Here is a 24300-nt window from a genome sequence, read left to right as displayed (position 1 = left end):
TCTCTCCATATGTAATTATCACTCTCATGGGATTGTCATACCAGCATGTCAAAGTTTTGTACTTTCTTCCAAAAAAAATTCAAGTTGACTTTGAGTGTTTGAACTTTGAACATGAATAAGACTGCATGACTGACTGTGTGATAGGGAGTTGAGTGAGTGTTGCTCTAAGTTGGCTAAGCTCACAAGGGATTAGGAGATGATCAATTTGATGTAGTCTAGGTACACTATTCTATTTAGGGACTAAAGGTGGTGGTGTCACTTGTTGATCATATGAACCATTTCCTATTGCATGTGTAAATTGACTGAATGGCGTAAATGATTGATGCATTTGAGATAGCATCCTCACTATGGACAAGTAAAGAAGATGTTGACTTTGCGTTATATGGTAGAGCCCAAGCCTAATATTCCCCCATATTTAAGCATACTAGACTAACAAGTTGTATCAAAAAAAGAAAAAAAGAAAAAAGACTGGACTAACAAGTGTGCTCTCTAGACTCTAGTTAGTCTAGACTCTAGAGTTCCCATCAATTATACGGTAGAGCCCTGGCCAGTTTGCGTCTTTCTTTTTTTCTTTTCATTTTTTTTCCTTTTGATTTTTGTCCCTCTGACTCTGTTATACTATCTGTCTCATTCTTCTTCTTCTTCTTCTTCTTCTTCTTCCTTTTGTCTCTCTGGCTATTTGTGTTCAGTTTTTTTTTTCTTTATTTTTTTTATCTTCTTTGTTTTTTTTTTTTTGTCTTTTCTTATACTTCTCTTTTTTTTTTCGTCTTCCTTTGGCTTGTTCTCTTTATAAAAAAATAAAATAAAAATAAAATTTTGTATCCATAAACAATTTTTTTAATAAAAAAATGTGTTGCTTTTTGCTTTATTTAATAGAGATATAATTGTAAATTTAAACCAACTTCATTTCCCACCAAATAAATGAGTTTTCCATCTCTCCACTTTTCTATCCTCTCAACCAAATACAAATAAGAGAAAATTAAATCTCTTCTATCCTCTCACTTTTTTTATTCATTTGTCATTTTCTATTCTCTTACTTTTCCACCCCTCTAATCAAACAGACCCTTAATTCTCAAGTTTATATTCAATTAAGATCTTTCGGTCAACTTCCATTATTTTTTTTTTATAAAAAAATCTGAAAAATATTTTTCAACCATTAATTGAATTTTTTAATTAAAAAAATTGGAAAAAAAAATAAAAATTTGGATAATTAACCCCAACATTTAACAAAAGATGGAGAAACCTTAATTAAATAATAAACTTGAAACTTAAAAGACTGAAACGAATAAAAGCAAAATTAGAGGACTTCAATAAATTCTAGTGATACATTGAAGGCAAATTTGCATTTTAACCAAATATTTATTAATTTAGATTGATGTTGCATAAGTACATGGTGAATTAGTTGATCATTTGCATCCATGTTAGTAAACACATCTTTACAGGTGCAGACAAAGGTAGTTAGTCAGTCAGGAGACTCAGGACAGTCAGTAGGCCATCTAATCAAAATTAGGACACAAATCTTCATTGAAAGGGACACTAATCTTACGTTTACAAAGATTTTGAAGACTGAAGACACTAGGGGAAAGACTAAAGGAAATCTTAACAAGTAGAAACTATTTTGTCCAGGTATATGGATTGGAAGTTCACATAATCTCCCCAATTTCCCATTCTGAGGGAAGGTAGAGGTGTTGTCTTGCCCAGACACAAAGAATTGAGACTTTACATATGGTGAAAGGAACCATTACTCCTTCAAATCCAAAAACTTAAATGATGAATGAAACAAGATCTAAGGATGTTAGTATGGATATCCTAATAATAAACAACAATGCATTAAAAAAAAAAATCATCCAAAGAGAATCTGGTGAGAGAATTCAGTGCACACTTTAGGCTATAAGTCCCCCTTAATCATGCTTCAGTCTATATGGTTGAAACACTCGATTACAAAAAAATAATTTTTTTTAAAAGCAAAAATCTTGATTTTCCACCAGCTTTTGTGCAGATGCTGCTAAGCAATTCTTGAAACCTGCTGTCTAGAATTCACCTGAGAAGAATTAAAAATAAATAAAAAATCAGGAATAAAGCTAAAAAAGGGCTCCAATTCCGTCTCATCGGACTGAAGCAGTAGAGCTATGCCAATTCTTTTTTCTTTTTTTTTGATAGGTAATAAGAAAAATATTAATCAAGATGAAAAAAATGAAGAAAGCAAATTCTGGAAGAGCTATGCCAATTCTATTAGATAGTGACCAAAAACCGCATCAGAGAACATTGTTAAAGCTTACATTTTCTTGCATTGGGTTGCAACTTACAAGAACTGCAAACCGCAAAAGTTTGAAGACTTAAAAAGGCAAAGATGTGAAGCATTGCGCGGTGACATAGATGTACTGCATTGTTTGAATCTTTTTATTTTTTGAGAGGAAAGATCATTTGAATCTAGAATTGATTTACCCTGGTGTTCAACTCTTAGGAAGTATAATCTCAATTTTGGAATTGTTCATCATTTCATTTTATCAAACAAGTAGTCAAATTAGTTAATATATCAACCGTGATTTGATAAGAAAAAGTCAACGGTCATAATTAATAAGAAAATTCCATATTTTAACTGGAGATGTATGGGTTTATTTTGTTAAAGCAATGACAAGTATCATAGGAAGAACTCGCTCATCTTCTTAAGGAATCATGGCTATGACAAAAATATTTGATTAAATAATTCTTGCTACGAACAAAACTATGAGCTAAGGGCACATAAACACAGAAAAAGCTACAGAAAGATCACAACAAATACCTAATTACTGCCAAAGCAACAAACAAGCACTACCCATTTTCCAGCTCAAGCATTTACTAAGTCCTAACTACAAATATCTAGTTAGTGCCAAGGCTTCTGATATGCATGCTCCAAGCATTTCTAAACATAAAATTGGTAAAACCAAATTAGAGTACTCAATAATTTAAAACTTCCGAAGGCTTAGATTTAAGAATAGTCCTAATACCTCAAAGGAATATATAATAAAAATACAATTTTTTCTACATTTTGGTCACAAACTAACATGACTTCTGATTCATCATACAAGGTATATTGCACATCATCACTTCCCCTGAATTTGGAGACAAAGTACACAACCACTTGATACCACACTTGCCATCACTCTAAACAGCCACAACAGTCTGGGACAAAATTTTTGTGAAATTTGTAGTAGATACAGCATTACTCCAACTTGGAACTTCATCTAGACTTTTCCATCAATTAATCATCTTCAAGAAGTTCAAATTTCATTCATGGACAGAAGAAGCAATTTTTAACCTCAAGTCACATCTATGAAGAAAATAAAAAGGAGCCCACCAATGTGGACGCTAACAATTATAGCAAAACATAGTTTCAACTGTGGTAGATAGTAGCAAGCAAATCTCTTCTCCTTAATTATCCACATATAACAAGAGTCCAAGAATTTCAAGTTCCAAAACTCCTCTAGTAGAATGAAAGGACACAGGAACATGAGCATCTACTGGTTGAGGAAGGCATCATCCTAAGCTCTAGGAAACAAGCTCTTAAGAAACAAATATATGTTCTTTTCCATTTCCAACAAAAAATAGAAAATCAACCTTTTTCTTTTACCTTTTCTTCTATTTCTTATTAAGTAAAAGTGCTGACACCTATCATCTGTGTTCATACTATGACACTCATCATCTGTAATATTTAATGAATGATTTTCATAATATTAAGTAGAATATTTCATGCTTCAAAAGTGCTATGGTCATTTCTGGAAGCATGTCACCCTTCACTTCACTGGAACATAATGTGAATCTACCTAAGCACAGATTATATCCCCTAGGTCAAAAATTGCTCTTACAATTTGAATATAACACCTGTTCTACTATATTTTTGTTTTATGCTTAACAACTTGTTTGTTGCATATTTCAACTCCCATTTAGTAGAACATAATTTTCATTGTTTCTTCCATGAAGACCTGACGCAAAACTACTAAATGCTTAAGTGAATAAGGTCATATTGAAAGTAGATCAAAATCCATGCATCTCCAAGCATCTACATTGGTTCTTGTACAAGTGTAATCATATATTTTCTGGAATACACACCTCTCCTAAGCATAAAAAACATTTGACAGCCTTCAGCAACAAAAATGAAAAAGCGTCTGTGTGTGTACATTGGAGAGAGAGAGAGGTGGGTGGGGGGGGGGGTTGGTTAGTAAGGAAAGGACTTATGCCATCATTTACAAATATGTTGGCCAAGATGACTATTGAAATCTAGCTTATATCTATCAGAAAGAAGATGGTTAAAGATGTAGCACCACATCTGGAAGACCCAAGTGAAGATTATGGGCACTATGCTGATTTAGAGGTTAAAGTACAACAAGAATTCCCTTTGGTTGAGGAAAATGCGCTCGAGGTAGTGGTATAGGTTTCTTTGTTTATTATAACTAAAAGGTATTGGTTTAAGTCTTAGCAGTAGTCAATTTGCATCCTCTAATTGTTAAATTTTCAAGCTGGCGTTTTAGTAGGTTTTCACAAGGATCTTTTCATAATTTGAAGGATTTTTAGTCCATACACCAGCTTCTAAAGTATCAATACGAATTGTGCCTGCTCAGAATACAACTAAGCTAGCACTGACTGAGGCTCAAGTAGTAAACCTGAACAACTGACAACTTTGGCATTCTAGGCTCACCAAAAAAAACTCAGGCTAAGAGGTGTACAACCTTCTCAGTGATTATAAGAATATTTCAAGATTAACCCAGACGTTATACAGGTATGCATTGCTTTAAGGGAGAATCATTGAAACATAAATCTTAAAATAAAGATCTTTGCAGAACAAACTTGTTGAGCAATAAAATCATATTAATCATGTTCAAAAGCAGATTGTCAACTCTAAGAAAGCTCAACGATTAAAATACCAATGCATTGTTTAGTTGGTATAACCAACATCAAATGGAAAAGACAACCTTAAACTAGGAAAAATAAGTACCAACAGTTGCTAGACTCAGAGGAATTTATGACAGTAATGACATATTCCCAGGGGTTCAAGGGATAGCCTAGTGGTAATGGCATCCTTTGTGGTACCTTATATCTGTGGTTTGAACCCCGCCCTCTCCCTCTCCCTCTCCCTCTCCCTCTCCCACTATCAACCAATATATATGTGTGTATATATATATAAAAGTAATGCCATATTTCCAACCTAAACTGTTAGAGAGATCAGTAAGCGATTGAATTCACCATTTCATATTAGCTTAATCTTTTGTGACCAATGTTTCAAATACCAATTTGAATTGGTCACTAGAATAAAATATTTTAGCATTGGTGTCGTTTTGAGATTACTATATATAGTCCTCATCAAATAAATATAAGAACTACAAAATTCATGACATCTCATCATACCCAATATAAAAGGTTTATAACATCAAAAACTCATGACCAATAACCAAATCAGTTCATACACCCATCTCAAAATTGCTCACAAAAGAATAAAAAGTCAAATTTTGACAGCAGTATCCCTAACCACATGCTTATTTCTCAATGTCAGTCTGATAGAAAATGACATTACAGGAAATCCCTAAAGCCTCAAAACTTTTGGCCACCTCTAGCTACTCATTAAACAGAAAAACTCCAATGTATAAACAATTCATATACACCCATCTCAAAATCATGCTCAAAAGACAATCCCTAATCACATGTTAATCACTCAATGAAAGTCATAATGCTATATAATTACTTCGCAATAATAATGAAAAAAAAAAAATTCAAGAAATGGGAATAAGCCCACCTTCTAATTACCTCTCCCAAACCCCACTTTTGCACGAGTTTTGTACACTGGCTACGACCTTTTTTTTCGTATTTTTTTTATTATAATGAAAATAAGCAACTAATTAAACAATGCATAACTAATAAAGACAAAAACAGAAACAATAAAACAGATAAATACATTGATCAAACCTTAGGTGGAAGAGGGTGTTTCAGTGGCGGTTTTGGAAGGCAGCGAAGGCGGTTGATAAATTCGAGCTTTCTTGAGGATTTCAGCAACAACCCAACGCTTATTCTTGCTCAGTGGCCTTGATGGGTCCAATCGAACCTGAAAATTTTGCTCTTAATCTTATCAATCAATCAATAATAATTACTACTAATCAATCAAAAAGTGTTTTTGAGTTTTGGTTAAGGAAAAGCTTACGCGGTCGCCGATGTTGCACTGGTCGTGCTCGTCGTGGGCCATGAACTTTGAGGTTCGCTTGACGTATCGATTGTAGAGCTTGTGGTGGAAAAGTCTGTCCACTGCCACCACTACTGACTTCTGCATCTTGTTCGATACCACCATTCCCACCACTTGCTTCATCTTTCTCTAATTCTCTAGCTTTTGTTTGTTTGGTTGCCGAGAAAAGAATATGTGAAATGAAATGAACTAATAAGTTCTTTTTGTGAGTTTTGATTGTCACAACTTAAAAATGAGGGTTTTGGGTTTTGACTGAGAACGAAGACGGAGTTTTTTTTTTTTTTTTTTTGGCTCAATATTACTATAAGGTGTCTTCGGTAAATTTCTCACTTTTTCAATGGGTAAAATTTCTATTTTTTTAAAAAGGAAATAGTAAAATTTTTAGTAGTTATATAAGGGATTTGTAATTTTTTTTTTATTTTTTTTAACGAGTTATGGAGATTTGCCAATATAAATGTTTTGGTAATTGATAAATTTTTCATTTTTATTATAAATTTATCAATTCTATTTTTACTGACTATGGTTAAACTTTTATAAAGAGAATTTAAAAAAAAAAATTAGAATATTTTGTTATTAATATAAACAAGAGGGGGGTAAACCTCAAGAGGGGGAAGCTTTTAATTTTTAATTTTTTTTTTCTCTGGTGGAGTATCATTTTTCAAATTTCAAGAGAGGAGAGTATTATTATTCCATATTATTATTAAGGAAAAAAAAATAATTTCCACCTTATAACTTTGATCAATTTTCATTTTAGTCCAAGTTTAAAAATTATCATTTTAGTTTATTAACTTTGATCAATTGTCATTTTTTGGTTTCTAAGTTTAAAAAATATAAGATTTTTTGTTTAAATAAATTAATAATATAATATAAAAAATTATTATTTTTAAGTTAAATAATGTGAAATGGCGTCATTTTAAGGGAATTATCAAAAACTTTTTAGCGACAGTAAATGAAAAAGCTAAAAATGATTGTATTATCAAAGTTAATGGACTAAAAAAAAACAAATTTTAAACTTTGTAGATTAAACTTTGTGTATTTTTGCCTATTATTAGTAATTATTTAATTGGATAACATTTTGAAATATAACATTTTTTTTTCTAAGGTAATCAGGCTTTGAAAACATGATTTTAAGTGCTGCATTCCCAAATAACTTCAAAATAAAACTAATTTAAATCATTAATATTAAAACGAGATTATTTAGCATATTTTACCTAGTTTTTGTACAATCCAACACGAGCAGATCCAACTCAACATGGTCTTATACCATGATAATAAATAATTGATACAACATAAGTCATATATTAGGTTGGGCATTGATTCCAACATACTCCTTATTATACATCCTTTGTGCACAATTAGCAATCATACTTTGCCATCCAAACCAAGATAATAATTTGAGCATACCTTCTTGGTAACTCAATGACAAAATTATCTTACGTCCCCAAACAAAACCTGTAAGCACCTGATTTGGACCTTCAACCTACTAACAACTGATGATGACTTAATAAGCCCAGCATAATATATTTGTTAGAGAGTAGGTTTTACAAGAAAGAGCGTTTCAGTAAATCGAATATGGGCCTTAATTGAGAGGGAACAAACTAGTTAGAAAACACAATTTGAGAATGACACTTCTCGGTCAAGTCCGAGTATGAGTTGTTTTTATATTTACTCAAGTTTTGTCTCAGGACAAGGTATTCTTTCTTTTTTCTTTCCAAGATTTCATGCCCCTTTTTTATGGAGGCTTTTTCCTTAAATAGTTCTTCCATCCTTCATCCCAACCTTCCACTTGTTGATCCTATAAGTGATCTCATAGATGCTTGTCCCATCAAAAACCTCCTAGAAGTTTTGTGAGTAGTTGTAAACTAAAATATCATTGTTCTGGTGTCATTTTCATATAAATGCGACTAGTTGATTAGGTGCACAACATTTAATGTTGTGGAAGCAGCTTTCTTCTCAGATATTTCTTCATTTACTGTTGGTTTCTTTTCCTAAAACTTATCCTCAAAAGAATGATGACCTCTTACATAGCAGTCTCTAGTTGGCTGGGTTCCAATCTTCCACAATACTTTTCCAAGGAAGCTCGGCTCCTTGAGAGATACCACCAGCTCGTTATTATTTTTCCTTCTTCTTGGCTCATTTACCTCAATACTTATTAAACTTTTGACCATCCTCGGCCTCGTATGTGTCCTCAGGCATGGCCCACGGCCTAACACTCCTGCTTGGCTCATATACCCTCACAAAACCAATCGCATTCTATTTATAAAAATACCAACATTCATTACTTTGGACTATTCATACCAATTAGTCAATTTGTAAGAATCTCCCCTTATTCCATCTTGATCTAATAGTGTGTTTGAATTGAGGGAAGTAGATGGAGGTAGTTGAATTCACTTTGTTTGGATGCTTTTTTTAAAAGGAGGGGGAAAAATGTTGGGGAGATTTGGAAGAGGTAAGATAATCCTCCAAACCCCTCATTTTTATTTTTTTCAAAATAGGAGAATCCAGAAATAAGCGAGTTTCAATTATATGTATATTTTTAAAAAAATGTCATTTTTACTCTTATGATGTCAATTTATATTTATTTCATTAGATCAAACAAATGAGGGGTATACTTGTCAATTTATGTGAAGTCTTGTCATTTCCTCTTCACACTTTTAATATGACTAAATTACACTTTTCACCCATAAAGTGAGGGGTCCTTTTCATTTTGGTCCATTAAGTTTGGAATTTTTCATTTTAGTCCTCCATGGTTTTTTTTTTTCCTTCAAAATAATCCTTTTGTCCATATTTGTAATTGATCTGGCCATTAAGTGCCAACCAAATGACAACATCATTTCTTAACTCTCTCTCTCTCTCTCTCAAGTCTTAACAGTCACTGAACACTATTTTAATTGCATTTCCGTTAATTCCCAAAACTTATAAATATCTATATATAGTTCATAATTGTGCGAGCCAAATAATCCATATAAAATTCATAATATGTACAGAATATCATGCATTGCCAGCAGTAGTTTGGATTCATTACAACAACAACAACAAACCAGGCCTTAGTCCCAAAACATTTGAGTCAGCAAATCTATTCTTTTCATCATTCTATCCTATCCAAAGTTACTCTATCTTCACCTCCTTAATTGATATGTCATTTTTTACTACTATGCTATCCTAAATGAATAAAAAATGCATTTGTTACACTTAATAATTTTCTCAAATACTTTAGACAACCATTACTTGTTTGCAGAAGTTCTGGCTTATTGACACTGCTAGAATTAGAAGAAGGGCAGCTGTAGGTTAAACAGGTAGTACGGCGGAAGCTTTATCAGTGAATCGAGCATTTTGAGCCATATATCTTTCTAATGTTGTTGCTCTTGTCATTGAGGCCATGGCTTGTATCACGGAACAAGTACTTCATCCATGTCTTTTTTTCTGGGGACATTATACAATCTTTTTTCTGCCTTAACAAAACTGTATTGCACCTCAGTGCAAAATTTGGTGAAACCAAAATTGTATTTTACACAAATTTCTATGTAAAAATTTGATTGTGGATGGATATGCTTGGCCTTCATTCTTCAGCCCAAATGCTTGATAAATTACAGTTGCTGATTGTTTCTACTAGTTGAGAAGCTCTTATATTCCAGCTCAATTCGGCTGAATGCATAACATTTCTTCAAGCCTTGTACCCTTGTGAGTCTCCTCACCTCTTCCACCCCAAGCCAATTACCAGCTTCAGCATAAACCATACTCAGCATGGTATAATTGGCAGTGTTATCAGGTTCTGATTCGATAAGCCAAAGTGCTAACTTTTCAGCAATTTCCAATCTTCCATGAACCTTACAAGCAGATACCAAAGAGCTCCAAATTTTTGTACTAGGTTTCATGGGCATTGCTCTTACAACCTCACAAGCATCGTCAAGCTTCCCCGACCTTCCAAGAAGGTCGATAAAGCATGCATAATGTTCTACAGTTAAGGGAATTTTATCATCTTTCATTACACAATCAAAGATCTTTCGTCCCTCTTCAACAAGGCCAGTATGGTTGCAAGTGGATAATAGAGCGAGGAAAGTCATTGAATCTGGCTTCATCCCTTTGTCTTGCATCTCATGGAAGAGTTGCAAAGCTTCTTCACCACAACCATGAAGACCATAACCACTGATTAATGTGCTCCATGAAGTGCAATCTCTGGTTGGCATTTCTTTAAAAATTTGATGGGAAGCCATGAGACAGCCACACTTTGCATACATATTTATAAGAGCATTCCCAATGAAAATGTCAAAGTTCAAGCCAGATTTCAGGATATAGCCATGGACTCCACATCCATGTTTTAGTGAAGATAAACTGGTGCAGACAGAAAGTATGGCCAATAGAGTTACAGAGTTAGGCTCAATTCCCTGCATCTGCATTTGGCTAAAAAGATTCATTGCTTTGCCGCTATTCCTACTTTGAGCATAGCTCCCAATAATCAAACTCCACATCACAACATCTTTAATAATTGACTTCTCAAAAATGATTTCAGCAGAATGCAAAGTTTCCTGGCATTTGCAATACATATGCATGAGAGCTGCTGAAAAATGGTGATCTGCATCAAATCCATGACGAAAAGCATAGCCATGAATCTCTTTGCCATGCTCAATATAGGCCAACTCTGCAAAAGCTGGTAACACCGTAAGTAACGTTACTCGATTGGGTTTAACCCCAGAAACCTGCATTGCTTGAAAGCAATTGATTGCCATATCATAGTTTTGATTAGCCGTGCAGCCAGAAATCATAGCAGTCCATGAAACTTCATTTTTATTTTCCATTCCTTCAAAGACACGTAAAGCTACCAATGAGTCATGACATCTCAAGTACAAATCAACCAAAGCTGTCGACAAAAACACCGACTCCTTGATCATTCCATCAACAATAACAAGCCCATGAATTTGTCTCCCTAGTCTAAACTCTCCTTTCCTTGCACAAGCTGACACTATGGCCGCAGTCAACTCAGGCTTTGGTGCAAAACCACACAAATACATCTCCTTAAACATTTCTAAAGCGGTTACGCAATACCCATTTTGTAAATAGCAATTTATCATGGAATTCCATGAGATGGTGTCTCTATGAGGCATTGTATCAAACACTTGACGTGCAGCTTCGGTAATGGAAAATTTAGCATACATAGAAACGAGAGAATTGGATATAATTGCCTCTGAATCAGAGCCCGTCTTGAGGGCCATGCAGTGAAGCTGGAGTCCAAAATGGTAGGACTGAGCATGAGAGCATGCCTTGATGATTGAAGGAATAAAAATGGAGGTGGTTGCATGGAGACCCAATGGATGAAGCTCTTCTTTGTATAGTTCAAGTGTTTCGTTATAAAGTCCTTCGGAAACGTAGTCTCTAATTTTACAGTGAATGGCTGGAATTGATAGTGTGGGGTCTACAGTTGAAGAGAATCGTCTAATCAAAGGATGCATTATAGATGATCCAAATCTTGGCCATGTTGAAATCATGGGTATTGAAAGTAGGCAGGTCCCAAAGAGCACAACTGAAAAACTTTGCAACCTGTCTGTTCATTTTAAAATAGAGGGGAAATTTCATTAAAAAAAAAAAAAAAAAAAAACAAACCCAAGAGTATATACCTATTTCATAGCAAATTTTAAAATTTGTAAATTAAAGTCCTAAACTTATGATTTAGTGTAAATTTATACTTAGTGTGCGTTTGAAATGAGCTGAAAAAATTCAACTCATCTTCACATTTAACTTATTTTTGGTAGTATTTATAGGTCCCATTATACTATTCATCTAACTTTTATCTTTATTTACAGTACTTTTAACAAAAAGATTTTAGTTACAATTAAATAAACTGTTTTTGTATTTAGTTAGTGTGCCACTTAAGCAAAAATCATGTGCAAGTCATGGGTTATTAATTTTTGTCTAACTTAACGATGTAAAGTGTAACAAATGTCATAGTTTAAGGTGCAAAACATGCATTTGAATAGTTTAAAGTATAAAGTGTAATCTGACGTATAATTTAGAGTAGTTAAGTGTAATTTCTCCAAACTTATAAAACGGTTTCAATTTAAAGCTTTTATTCATCTCTGTTATTTATACTTATTTTGGATAGGAACAAAGTAGAGAAGATGAAAAAAGTATTGAAAAACATTATATTTCACCTAATTAGAAAATTTTAATTTTTTGGTAATCAATTTCTCACTCAAAACAAATCTTTGTCTGTCTGCCTTTTCACTTCATTGGTAGTCAAATTGATTTATGAGAAACTTTAAGTTAATGTAGAGTTTGGGATGAAGATAAACAAAAGCCTTATATTGAAATGATTTGATAAGTTTGGGATTTTAATTCGCAAAATTTAAAGCATGAGACTTCATTTGAAACATGGTAGAAAACTTTGGATTTTTTTTTTCAATTATGCAATTTCACCTAAAATAAAAATCTTAATGTGTAATGTAGTTCATGAGCTTTAGGCAGTCTTGTGTGGTCATCCATTTTGGCCTCAAATGAATATAGCATGCATTCACCTTTTTCGTTTAAAATTATTTGGTGCTTTTATTTTATTTTAAAGTGCAAATAAGATGATTTTACACTTCGAAAATCTAACAAGAAGAGCTAAAAGCCTTATAACTCAATTAACACCTCTTGGAATTTTAACGGGGTTCAAATATATCCTCACTTAATTATCGAATTATCAAAATTAAAAGTTACACTAGAAGGGGTTGATATTACTAGATTATAAAAATTAAAAGTTACACTAGTAGTTTCACATAAAATATTAAAAATATATATACCACAAAACTAGTAGTTTCACAAGTACTAAATAGTTCAACTAATAAAATCTCTTAAGAGTTTTGATTTCAAATCAACGACACACCCAAACGAATTGATATCTTGACTTAATGATAAAAAGAAATAATTATAAAGCAGAGTCATAGACTCAAATCCTATCAAATCTACTGGAGGGGGGGGGGGGGACTAGTAGACATGGCAAAACGGGCGGGTTGGGTTGGGTCAATCGGGTTTGCGGGTCAAACGGGTCATTTTTAAACAGGTCAATCGGGTTGCGGGTCGGGTCGGATTGACCCATATTTTTCAAACAAGTTTTTTTTTTTTTTTTTTTTTTCAATTACAAAAACAAATCAATAACAATCTGTTTAAAGAGAATGAATAAAATCAATTAAGCAAATGAATTGCACTTAATGCCACTTATTAATATCCTTCCAATTCTGATAGTTTTAAGCATAACAAAAATTATTTATAGTCATAAATTCATGATGGAAAAAAGTTTTCAATGTTAATAGTTCATTGTTAAAATGCATATAATTACAAGTTTACATCTTCAAAAAGAGATGGATCTTAAAACAAACAAAACAAGTAAGCCAGCAAAGTAGCAAGTTATCGGTCTTCTTAAGTGCACATGTTCCTGTTGCATTTAAAATAATAGTAAAGTTAGATTACTTAGAAAAATAAACTAAAGAAAAAAAGATTTAAAAATTATTTTGCTAATGTGTGCCCTAAGGGCACACAATAATTATTCATTTTTGGAAAAAAAAATCTCGAGAATTGAAAAAGTATTGACAGCTTTTTCCAATCCCGAGAAAATTTTACTATAAATAGATGGCTTAATATGTGCCCTAAGTAAAGAAGAATAAGTAAATATTTTATAAACATAACATATTAAGTAAAGAAGAATAAATAAATATTTTATAAAAATTACACCTCAATCTCAATCTACTCAACGTTGGTAGCAGATTCAGTACTGCAAATATTCATACTTGCAAATTGTAACTCAAGTTGGCCAATTTCGTCAGCATCTTCATTTACAATACAATATTTTAATATAACTTAATGTACCATGAAAGCAAATCAATAAAGAATTAAAATTGTATAATTATGACTATAAAAAAAATGAGAACTGAAAGACAGAGAGTAAAGCTGAAGAAGTACTGAACTGAGGAAGAGGAATTTCAAGTTTTTAAACTTGTATTGTGATTTGTGAATTTTGTTATTTGTTTAATTGTTTGGCTTTGGAAAATCCAGACTACAGCTAGGTAGCAAGCATTGACCAATGGCCATTAAATGAGCTTTTTTTTTTTTTTTGAATGGTTGTGATTCATACGGCCAAAGCCTTGTCAATGTTGTCATTGACTCATTGTGTAATGTGTTGTGTTGGACGGATGGACCTCTTGGTGTAAGGCAAAGGTGCTGTGCAGCCTGTGCTTGTGAGTTGTCAATTGTCATGACATGACAATTAATTCAATATTTTATTAGTTTATAATTATATTTATATGAAGTATTTTGGTGCTTTCTTTTATGCATCTAGTATCAGTATAATTTAAATATTTTTTTAGTGAATTTTTTTAACGGGTCGGGTCACAAGTTATCCGGGTCGGGTCAAGTTGACCTGCAAAAAAATTGGTCGGGTCGGGTCACGGGTCAACCCGTTTTTGCTGCGGGTCAAAAAAATCAGGTTCGGGTCATGTATTTTTCGGGTCGGATCAGAAAATTCTGACCCGTATTGCCATGTCTAGGGACTAGTAGTTTACTAATTTTTCAACTTTTACAAATTACAAGCATTTAGAGAATGACATATAATATTAAGGGATAATTACACTTTACCCACCGGTGGTTTGCCTCTAATTTGATGTGCCTACCCGTAGTTTAAATTTTGACACTTTACCCACTTGTAATTCCCACCATTACTCTGTCATAACCCACCTCTCCCTTAGCTGTTACTCTAACACAGAATATGTAAAAAACCAAAGCCCAAATAGATCAAAACACACTCACTCCCAAATGTTGTGTGGAGTTTGATTTGATTGATTCACTCAATAAATATGCTTTTTCTTTTTCAATTGATGTCTTGTGTGTTTAAACACACAAACCCAGCAGATCCACCACAACATACCCAACGCCGGTAACAACGAGATCTAAATCCAGCCAAAAACTTAAATCCAAACACACAAACCACCGTGAAAAATGAGATTTGAGGGAGCAATTCTAGATAGTTCCTACATTAACACACACCACCAACTTTCAAATACAACATCAACAAGAATTAAAAAAAAAAAATTTGATACAAATTACTTAGAGCACAAAAAAAAAAAAAAGACCACATAGAGCACTTTGAGGTTGTGCGAAGGTAGATCTGAGTGGGTTTGATTGTGAAGTGGAGTACACGTGAGGTTTGATTGTGCAGGGCCTCCACACCACTGTTTGGAGCTCCACGTGCTGCTTATGTCCCTCCTAGGTGGTAGATCGAAGAGTGAGTTTGAGAATTAGGTTCGGAAAGATCGGGTAGAGAAGTGGAGAGATAGTGGTGGCTGAGGTCGGGTTAAGATAGAGATTTCGGTGAGAGGGAGGTTCAAGCTTGAGAACCACCATCTGAGGTGGTGTTGGAGTGGCGGAGATGTGCTGTGAGTTGTCGGCCATGGCTGGATTTGGGGTTTGGAGAGAGATTGTTGAAGAAGAACAGGTGTGAGTGGTCGGCGATTGATTTTTTTCTTCTTTGAACAAATTAGTAACCATTATGGTGAAAGAGAGACAGCAAGACAAATATATATTTGTGGAGGTTGATTTGAGTTTGATTTTTCTGGGTCTATGTTCTTCATGTTCAAGATTTGTGTGAATTGAGGGAGAGGTCAATACCACTTTTTGATTTTGTTTCTTTTGTGTTTATATTTGTATTTTGATAGATCTGTGGTTTGTACTTTGATGGTATTGCTTGATTTAATTTGTATTATTTTTCTAGGTTTATGTTCTTCATGTTGTGTATGTTCTTCATGTTTGTGAATTGTGAGAAAATAATACCATATTTTGATCTTTTTTTTTGTTTGTTTTTGTTTTTGTTTTTCTTGTTTTGGGAAGAGAGAGACATAAAATGGGCGTAAAAAGACTTATTTACCCATTTTTTTAACAGAGATGAGTAATAGAGACTACACGGAAGTAACCTTAGGTGGGTAAAGTGTCAAAATTTAAACCACGGGTAGGCATATCAAATTAGAGGCAAACTAAAGGTAGGTAAAGTGTAATTATCCCTAATATTAATTTGGATAAGAGCCTTATAGTTTAACTGATATCCTTGGTATTTTCAACAAAGACATTCAAGATTCAAATTCTCCTCCCTTATTATTTAATTATTGAATTATTTTTTTAAAAAAATGGTCATATTTTAGCAGGAAAATCAGATTTTGCAGAAATTATTCTTGACATTATACTCCACATAGATTCATGTTTTTGGTTTCTTCTAATTCAAGACAATAGAAGCATTACAATAATTTGAAGTTTCAGAAACCCCATCTAGGGATATTAATGCACCCAAAACGTCCAGCCAGTCTAGGCTTCTCTTGGCGACACGATGATGATGGCCACAACTCTGCTCTTCTTCCAGTCCTCCGCACGGCTTTTACAACTACTTTGCGATCAATGTAGCCCAACACTGTGATCTTGCTCATTACTACATCAATTTCCACACACGTTACCCCTGTAATAATAGATAAAATAATTAATTAACTTGCATGCATGCAAAAAATGTTCTTGTCTTGGCTGAATCCACATTTTTTGGGAGGGTTTATCATGATATATAGATGGAAACCACAATTAAATCTTGGGATTGTGCCTAATTTAGAATGATAAAACTGTAAATAAGCAGCATTTTATCTTTGTGGCTTTTTAGAAGTACGAACACTTTCAAACACTAAAAAAATGTCTATTTGGCTTTGTGAGTTGTCACCCCTAATTTAAGGCAAAGGAAAATTGTTTTATACATTGGTTGCATGCCATGGATCGATATTTCATGGTTAATGGGAACCACACGCTTGTAGGCCCTATGTGTTGTAAGACATCCATTACATAGAATCAATAATTTACAAGATACAACATTTCTCAAAAAAAAAAAAAAAAAAAAAAACAAAATACAACCTTATGGATTAGGGCCATAGCACTGTCCCATTTGTGTCACTGCAAGCAATTAACGTTTGGGAGGTGAAAGTCAGGGTTCTTCTTTCATTTATAATGTCGTGGATTGTCTCACGTTTGAATGTTTTATTTAAAAAAATAAAAAATAAAACTAAATTATTCTTTTAACTCTTTAAAGTTTTGAGATTTTTCATGTTGGTCTATCATGTTTGATTTTAAATGGTCTATTTCTGTCCGTATCCATGACTGATCTGGTAAGAAAGATAAAAAGAAAAAAGAAACGATATTGTCTTGTATGTACTTAATGGTTAAATCAATCACAGAGATAAAGGATCATTGAAAACGGCATGAAACTTGATAAACAAAAATGAAAATTTAAAGCCCAAAGGAACCAAAATGAAAACAATTTTGAAACTTATAGGGTTAAAAGTGTAATTTAGTAAAAAAAAAAAAATTTATCTGCCTTTTTTTTCTTGTTACATACCTTTGATCCTGCACAAAGCTTTGCGAACTGATTTCTCACATGCCTTGCAGTGTAAGCGTACCTTTAACTCAACAACCTGTAACATGATGTTAAAGTTTCATAACATTTTGTTTGAATAGCTACGTGAAGCAGAGAAAATGACAATCAATGAAGAGACTTAAAAAGAAAATATAGACAGCTCCATGGCTTTGAAAGAAATATTGGGCTGGGAGGAAGACAAGCTAAAATTGTTAATGGAAGCATTGGAAGCAAGGTGGGTTGGATCATTCATGAGTTTTATATAGGTCAGTTGCAGTTGTTGATGATTAACAAATTAAAAATTTATAGGAAGGTGAGTGAAATAATGATGAATTTCATCATGACTGATTATGCAAAGTAACATGCAGCGTGTGGCCGGCCATCCCTTACATTAAAGTACACGTTTTCTCACATAATTGTAATTTAGCATTTTTATTTTGAATGGTCATATAATAACTTATCCATACGTGGTTTGATCGAAAATTTTAGTTGCCTATTTGTAGTTTGAAATTTGAGATTTTACCCATCCAAGGTTTAATAAACGATCGATATTTAAGTTGTTTACTTGTGATTTGAAATCCTGCAAGTCTTTCACTGGATTTGTTTTTATCTTATTTGATCTTGTATTATTATTATTATTATTATTATTATTATTATTATTATTATTTGTGTTTTGGAGGAGAGAAACATAAAAGTGGAGCAAAATTACATATTTATCCATGTTTTTAACAGAGGTGGGTTATGGAATTCTAACTGAGCTAACCTCAGATGGGTAAAGTATTAAATTTCAAATCATAGGTAGACAACTTAAATTTCAGTTAAACCACAGATAGGAAAGTTGTAATTTTCCCATTTTGAATAAAAAAGTTCTGACTAAATGCAGTGGCGACTCTCGAATTTTTTTCTAGAAGGGTCAATAAGAAACTGTATCTTGGGTAGGAGATAAATCTTGCGATCTACGTGGTTTCTTTATTCAAATTTGTACATAGTATTAGTAAGAGAATAAAAAATAAACCATAAGTTGTTTAGGCATATTGTTTCTTAATACAATGAACGTTAACATACTAATTATTGCTTCTAAGATTAAATATTGGAAATCATCTATTGTTTCTAAATACAATAAACATGTTAAGCATTATTGTTAAGTGAATTTTAATTATTAAAGCTTATAATATTTTTATTTATTAGTTTATGTCTATACTCTTACAATTATTTTATTTAACAATTCAACTTCACTTTGATAACAATTGGACATTGTAATTATATTAAGAAAATTTTTGTTGTGTTAACATTTGCTTTTATCTTCACCTAATAAATCTCCTATCCCACACCCCTGGTCTAATTTTTTTTATATATTTTTTTTAAGAATCACCATCTATTTAATTGTTTGATTCTCTTTTAGTGTTAATATTTCTTACCCACTAACTGATTGACCCACACCCCCAGTCCCCACTCAAGAAATAACAAATTAAAAGTACATTCAAATTCAGCTACTCTAGTCGCATATTTGGTCATAGGTATAAATTATTTGAGAATTGTTATGTCCACAACATTTTCACAATAAATCATAGATACTAAATTGTTACCGATTCTAATTTGAAACCACCACTGGAATTATTTTTTTATCCAATAGTAATAACCAATTACAATTTGCCACTTAATTATTTTGTAAGAATGTTATAAAAATGTTGTGAATATAAAATTTCTCAAATTAATTATAACGTTATTTGCAAGAAGAGATTGTTAATAGGGTCATGTTCAAGTTTATATTAGTTGAGCCTAAAAAAAAATTAAAGTCAGGCTGTTCAAAATTTTATTTTAGAAAGTCAGAAGTCACACAAAACAAAATTAAAAAAGAATATATTATATAAAAAAAATTTGGCCATCTTAGGGGGTTCATTTGAACCCCCTGAAGTGAAGGTGGCGCCACCCCTGACTAAATGTTGCATTTGAATGCTTATTTTCTCTGCCCTCCAATATGAAAAATGGAGGCCTAATTTTTTAGGAAGTGGTTTCTCCCCAGTTCCTACACTTTTTTTCCCCCTTAAAACAATAAGACTTTGTTATTCAGAAAAAAAATGTCATTTTTATCTATATGTTATTGTTTAAGAATTTATCAAGCAATAGCATACGAAAATGCGCTTATGTGTGTTCAATATCTTATTTTCTCTGGTTTTTATCTAATTTAATTAATTTTTAGTTTATCAAGCAATGGGAAATCGTTGTTTTCTTCCTATTTTTTTTCCTTAAAAATGCAATGCCATGGATGTCAGGCCAAATAATCCGAGTTAACATTTACACACAGAAAAAAAAGATCAATATGACCTTCCCACCTATACAAAACATAAGAGGATAAAATTTAAACTCATGTAAGAAAAAACATCTTTAGATAAATTAGAACTACTGAATTTTCTATTATATGGTTCTCATGGTGGATTGTATCACTTATCTATCATTCACTTTTACTTGTTTAAAATTGTCGAGTCAGTTTAACAAATTTTTTATTTTTTATTATAAGCTGTGTGGGGAGTAAAGGGATCTGAGCAAGTATTTGGGTTTTGGGCTTCATTGACGGGTTCCAAATCTTTTTTTGCTAAAGGCCTTTAAGATTGTAAGTCGGCCCACAGGGCGAAGGTTCGAGGATTCGTCCGAGGACTAATCTTCCCTTGGAAAGACCCGCGATGACCCTGGGATTTGCCAAGAAGATTGTAGGCAGTGTTCTGGACGAACTGTTGGTTAAGAGGTGGATCTAAATACCTTCTAGACGCCACGGAGTGAAGGAAATATCTCAGAAAAAGGCTGCTACCTTCACATTAAAGACCCTGCACCTACCTCCCTGGCCGCATTAATGGGGAAGTGACCCTTGAACAGTAGGATGGACCTTCTGACCATTGTTTAAAGACTTTAGGAAGGTAGTGGAAAGTAGGAGGGAGGATCTAAGGGTAAGATTTGTGTGACACGTGGATAAAAAGAGAAGAAGAAGAAGTATTTAAGGAGGGAAGAGAGTAAAGAAAATGGGGGTTTTTTGGTAGCTAGACAAGGACTAAGAACTGTAATCTTTGAAAGAAAAAGAGAAATAATATATAAATTGTCCTCGGCTTACATCCGAGGAGGTTCATTTGCCCTACTTATCTATTGTTTGCAAACACTATAACATTCTAGCCTGTTCATCAAGCTTCGAACACCATCAAACTGGATTGCGAATCCACACTCTACAAATTTTATTGTTTAAGGCTCGTTGGGCCTGAGCCTACGTTTGTTTTTGGGTCCAGGCGCAATTGTGCACTTACAATTGGCGCCGTCTGTGGGAATCTAGTGTTGAAGGAACTCGAACACCATGGTAGGCTTAGGCTCGTACCATGCAGAATCTCAGGGATCGCAACCTGAGGATCCTTTCGAACGTCTTGAACGCCGGGAGGATCGAGAGGGTAGCGTTCACACTGAATATCCTAGAGCAAGTCATACTTACGGTGGAGGCAGGGCCACCCACGAAGATGATGCCAAGGCCATGCAGAAGGAGATTGATCACCTTAAGAAGAAGCTGCGTCGCGTCAGGCGGAAGCATGCTTCACCCTCATCTAATACCTCTGCGGGGGAATCCCAGGGAAGTAGTTACAGTTCGAGGTCGTGGTCGCCCCCCAGCAAAATATCCTCTTGCGAAGAGGATGACCCACCAGGTCGTAGGGACAGGAAGCTCCCCTCCAGAGGCTTAGGGAACGATGCCATGAGCCAGGCGTTGCACCAACTCTCCAAATCGCCATTCTCACGCAGGATTGAGAATGGGAGGCTCCCTAGGAGGTTCACCCAGCCCACCTTCACCATTTATAACGGCCAGACTGACCCGGTGGAATATGTGAGCCACTTTAACCAGAGAATGGCGGTGCATTCTCACAATGAAACCCTGATGTGTAAAGTCTTCCCCTCTAGCTTGGGACCTATTGCTATGAGGTGGTTTAACGGTCTTAAATCGGGGTCTGTAGGTTCGTTCGGGGAACTGACTAGAGCATTCGCATCACGGTTTATTACATACAGCAGAGTTCCTCGACCGTTGGACTCACTATTGTCTATGGCTATGAAGGAGGGCGAGACGTTGAAAGCATACTCCGACAGGTATTGGGAGATGTTTAATGAGATAGATGGTGATTTTGATGAGGTGGCGATCAATACCTTTAAAGTAGGCCTTCCAACTGATCATGACTTGAGGAAGTCCTTGACCAAAAAACCCGTACGGAGTGTACGTCGCCTCATGGACCGTATTGACGAATACAAAAGGGTTGAGGAAGACCAACAGCAGGGAAAGGGTAAGGCGAAGGTTATCCCGCAAGAGAGAAGAGATTTCAGGTCGGACAGATATTACAACAACAAGCCGAGAAGAGATTACTCCGAGCAGTCTGGCTCGGCAACACCTCAGACTGTTAATACTATATTCCGAGAACCGGTGCACCAGCTACTGGAGAAGGTCCATAAGGAACCCTACTTCAGGTGGCCTAGTAAGATGGCGGGGGATCCTGCCAAGAGGAATCAGAATCTCTTTTGTCAGTACCATCAAGACGTGGGTCATACTACCGAGAACTGTCGAACCCTCTGGAACCACTTGGAGCAGCTTGTCAGCGAAGGAAAATTAAAGCAGCACCTGTACCAACCTAACGGGTAGGGCAGTCAGTCTGGTTTGAATAATCAGAGAAATAATTCATCTCGGCCTCCCTTGGGAACGATCAACGTTATCTTCACTGCGCCTGGCAGGACCGGCTCATGTCCCACCAGGGTGATGGCAGTTTCGCACTCCCAAGCCGAGGAAGCAGGCTCCAAGCCGAAGAGATTGAAGCTGAATGTGCCCGTCTTGGGATTTTCAGAGGAGGATAAGGTTGGGACCATCCAACCCCATGACGACGCCCTAGTGGTTACTCTGAGGATAGGGAATTACGATGTAAAAAGGGTGATGATTGATCAAGGCAGCAGCGCGAATATCATGTATCCTGATTTATTCAAGGGGCTGAGGTTGAAATTAGAAGATCTCACTCCTTATGACTCGCCACTCATAAGCTTTGAAGGTAAAGCCGTCGTACCAAAGGGACAGATTCGGTTGCCCGTGCAATCTAGCTCGGAAACGGTTGAGGTGGATTTTATTGTAGTAGACGCATATTCCCCATACACAGCCATCCTTGCTCGGCCTTGGCTGCACGCTCTGGGGGCTGTCTCCTCCACCTTGCATGTTAAGGTTAAGTTCCCTTCGGGGGAGTACATTGAAGAAATTCTCGGCAGCCAATTGGTGGCCAGGCAATGCATATCGGCCGCGGTGCTGCATCAGACCAAAGCACAGTCCTCGACCTCAGCTGTGAAAGACTTATAGCAATTAACGACTCTGGATGCGCCCGACGTGGTGACAGCAGAGGAGGCCATATGCGAAGACCTGGAGAAGTTTCTGATATCGGATGATCCTGAAAGGTTCTTTCAAGTTGGCATACCTTTACCAGGTCAAGAAAAGAGGGAGTTGCTGGAGTTTTTGAAGGATAACATCGATGTCTTTGCGTGGGATCCCTATGAGGCTCCGGGCGTAGACCCCAACTTCGTTTGTCATCATTTGAACGTCAATCCTACTATTCCTCCTAGAAGGCAGCCCCCTCGGCGTTCCTTCAAGGAGCACTCTGAAGCCGTTAAAGAAGAGGTGCTCAAGCTCAAGAGGGCTGGAGCTATTAAGGAAGTTTTCTACCCGGAGTGGTTGGCGCACACAGTTGTGGTCAAAAAGAAAAATGGAAAATAGCGGGTATGTGTGGACTTCACGAATTTAAACAAAGCCTGCCCAAAGGACTCGTTCTCGATGCCGCGCATCGACCAGCTAGTGGACGCCACGGTCAGACATCCTCGAATGAGCTTTTTGGATGCCTTCCAAGGTTATCACCAAATTCCACTGGCGGCAGAGGATCAGGAGAAAACTGCCTTTATTACTCCAACAGGGAATTATCACTATAAAGTGATGCCGTTCGGATTGAAGAATGCTGGGGCTACTTACCAAAGGATGATGACCAGAATGTTTGAATTGCAGCTTGGAAAGACCATTGAGATATACGTGGATGACATGGTAGTGAAGAGTAAGACGATATCTGCGCACATGAAAGATTTGGACGACACTTTTCAGGTACTTAGAAAGTACAAGTTGCGTCTTAATGCCTCGAAGTGTTCTTTTGGTGTGGGTTCTGGGAAGTTCTTGGGTTATATGGTTACTTATAGAGGGATAGAGGTGAATCCGGCATAGGTCAGAGCTATTCAAACTTTACAGCCACCTCAGAATCCAAAGGAAGTTCATAAATTGACTAGAATGATCACTGCTCTCAGCAGGTTTATCTCTCGGTCAACTGACCGATGCAGACCTTTCTTCCAACTGTTGAATAAGTGAGGGGGTTCCAATGGTCCGACGAGTGCGTTGTAGCCTTCTAACAACTTAAGGAATATCTTTCCCGGCCACCCATTATGTCTCGGCCTGAAGTAGATGAGGTCCTGTTTGCGTATCTGGCAGTGGCCGTCCATGCGGTCAGCTTGGTCCTCATAAGGGACGACGGTGGGGTGCAAAGACAGGTCTACTATGTTAGTAAATCTCTGAATGAAGCCGAGGTGTGTTACCTACTTTTGGAGAAAGCGCTTTTAGCCGTAGTTCATGCCACGCGGAAGCTTCCTCATTATTTCCAGTCTC

General features: G+C 35.4%; 2 protein-coding genes and 1 long non-coding RNA gene across 3 annotated transcripts; all 3 read right to left on the bottom strand.

Annotated features, from left to right (window-relative positions):
* Nucleotides 1–1803: 1803 nt before the first annotated feature.
* On the bottom strand, nt 1804–6431 carry LOC142642398 (uncharacterized). Its single transcript, XM_075816746.1, has 3 exons — nt 6170–6431; nt 5938–6073; nt 1804–2041 (listed from the first exon to the last, which is right to left on the bottom strand). Exons 1-2 carry the CDS (start codon nt 6329–6331, stop codon nt 5939–5941), a joined length of 297 nt encoding a protein of 98 aa, XP_075672861.1. The 5' UTR covers nt 6332–6431; the 3' UTR covers nt 1804–2041; nt 5938.
* Nucleotides 6432–9179: 2748 nt separating this feature from the next.
* LOC142643777 (pentatricopeptide repeat-containing protein At4g31070, mitochondrial) lies at nt 9180–11698 on the bottom strand. The gene has a single exon (XM_075818493.1). It carries the CDS (start codon nt 11689–11691, stop codon nt 9796–9798), a length of 1896 nt encoding a protein of 631 aa, XP_075674608.1. The 5' UTR covers nt 11692–11698; the 3' UTR covers nt 9180–9795.
* A 4718-nt stretch (nt 11699–16416) lies between these two features.
* Nucleotides 16417–17844, bottom strand: LOC142642264 (uncharacterized). The gene is made up of 2 exons (XR_012845624.1): nt 17595–17844; nt 16417–16676 (listed from the first exon to the last, which is right to left on the bottom strand). It is a non-coding gene; the product is annotated as an uncharacterized LOC142642264 (long non-coding RNA).
* Between the last annotated feature and the right edge of the window lie 6456 nt (nt 17845–24300).

Source organism: Castanea sativa, chromosome 7 (assembly GCF_040712315.1).
Source record: "Castanea sativa cultivar Marrone di Chiusa Pesio chromosome 7, ASM4071231v1".
NCBI lineage: Eukaryota > Viridiplantae > Streptophyta > Magnoliopsida > Fagales > Fagaceae > Castanea > Castanea sativa.
Note: the sequence above shows the minus strand (reverse complement) of the source record. Positions and strands in the feature narration are given on the sequence as shown.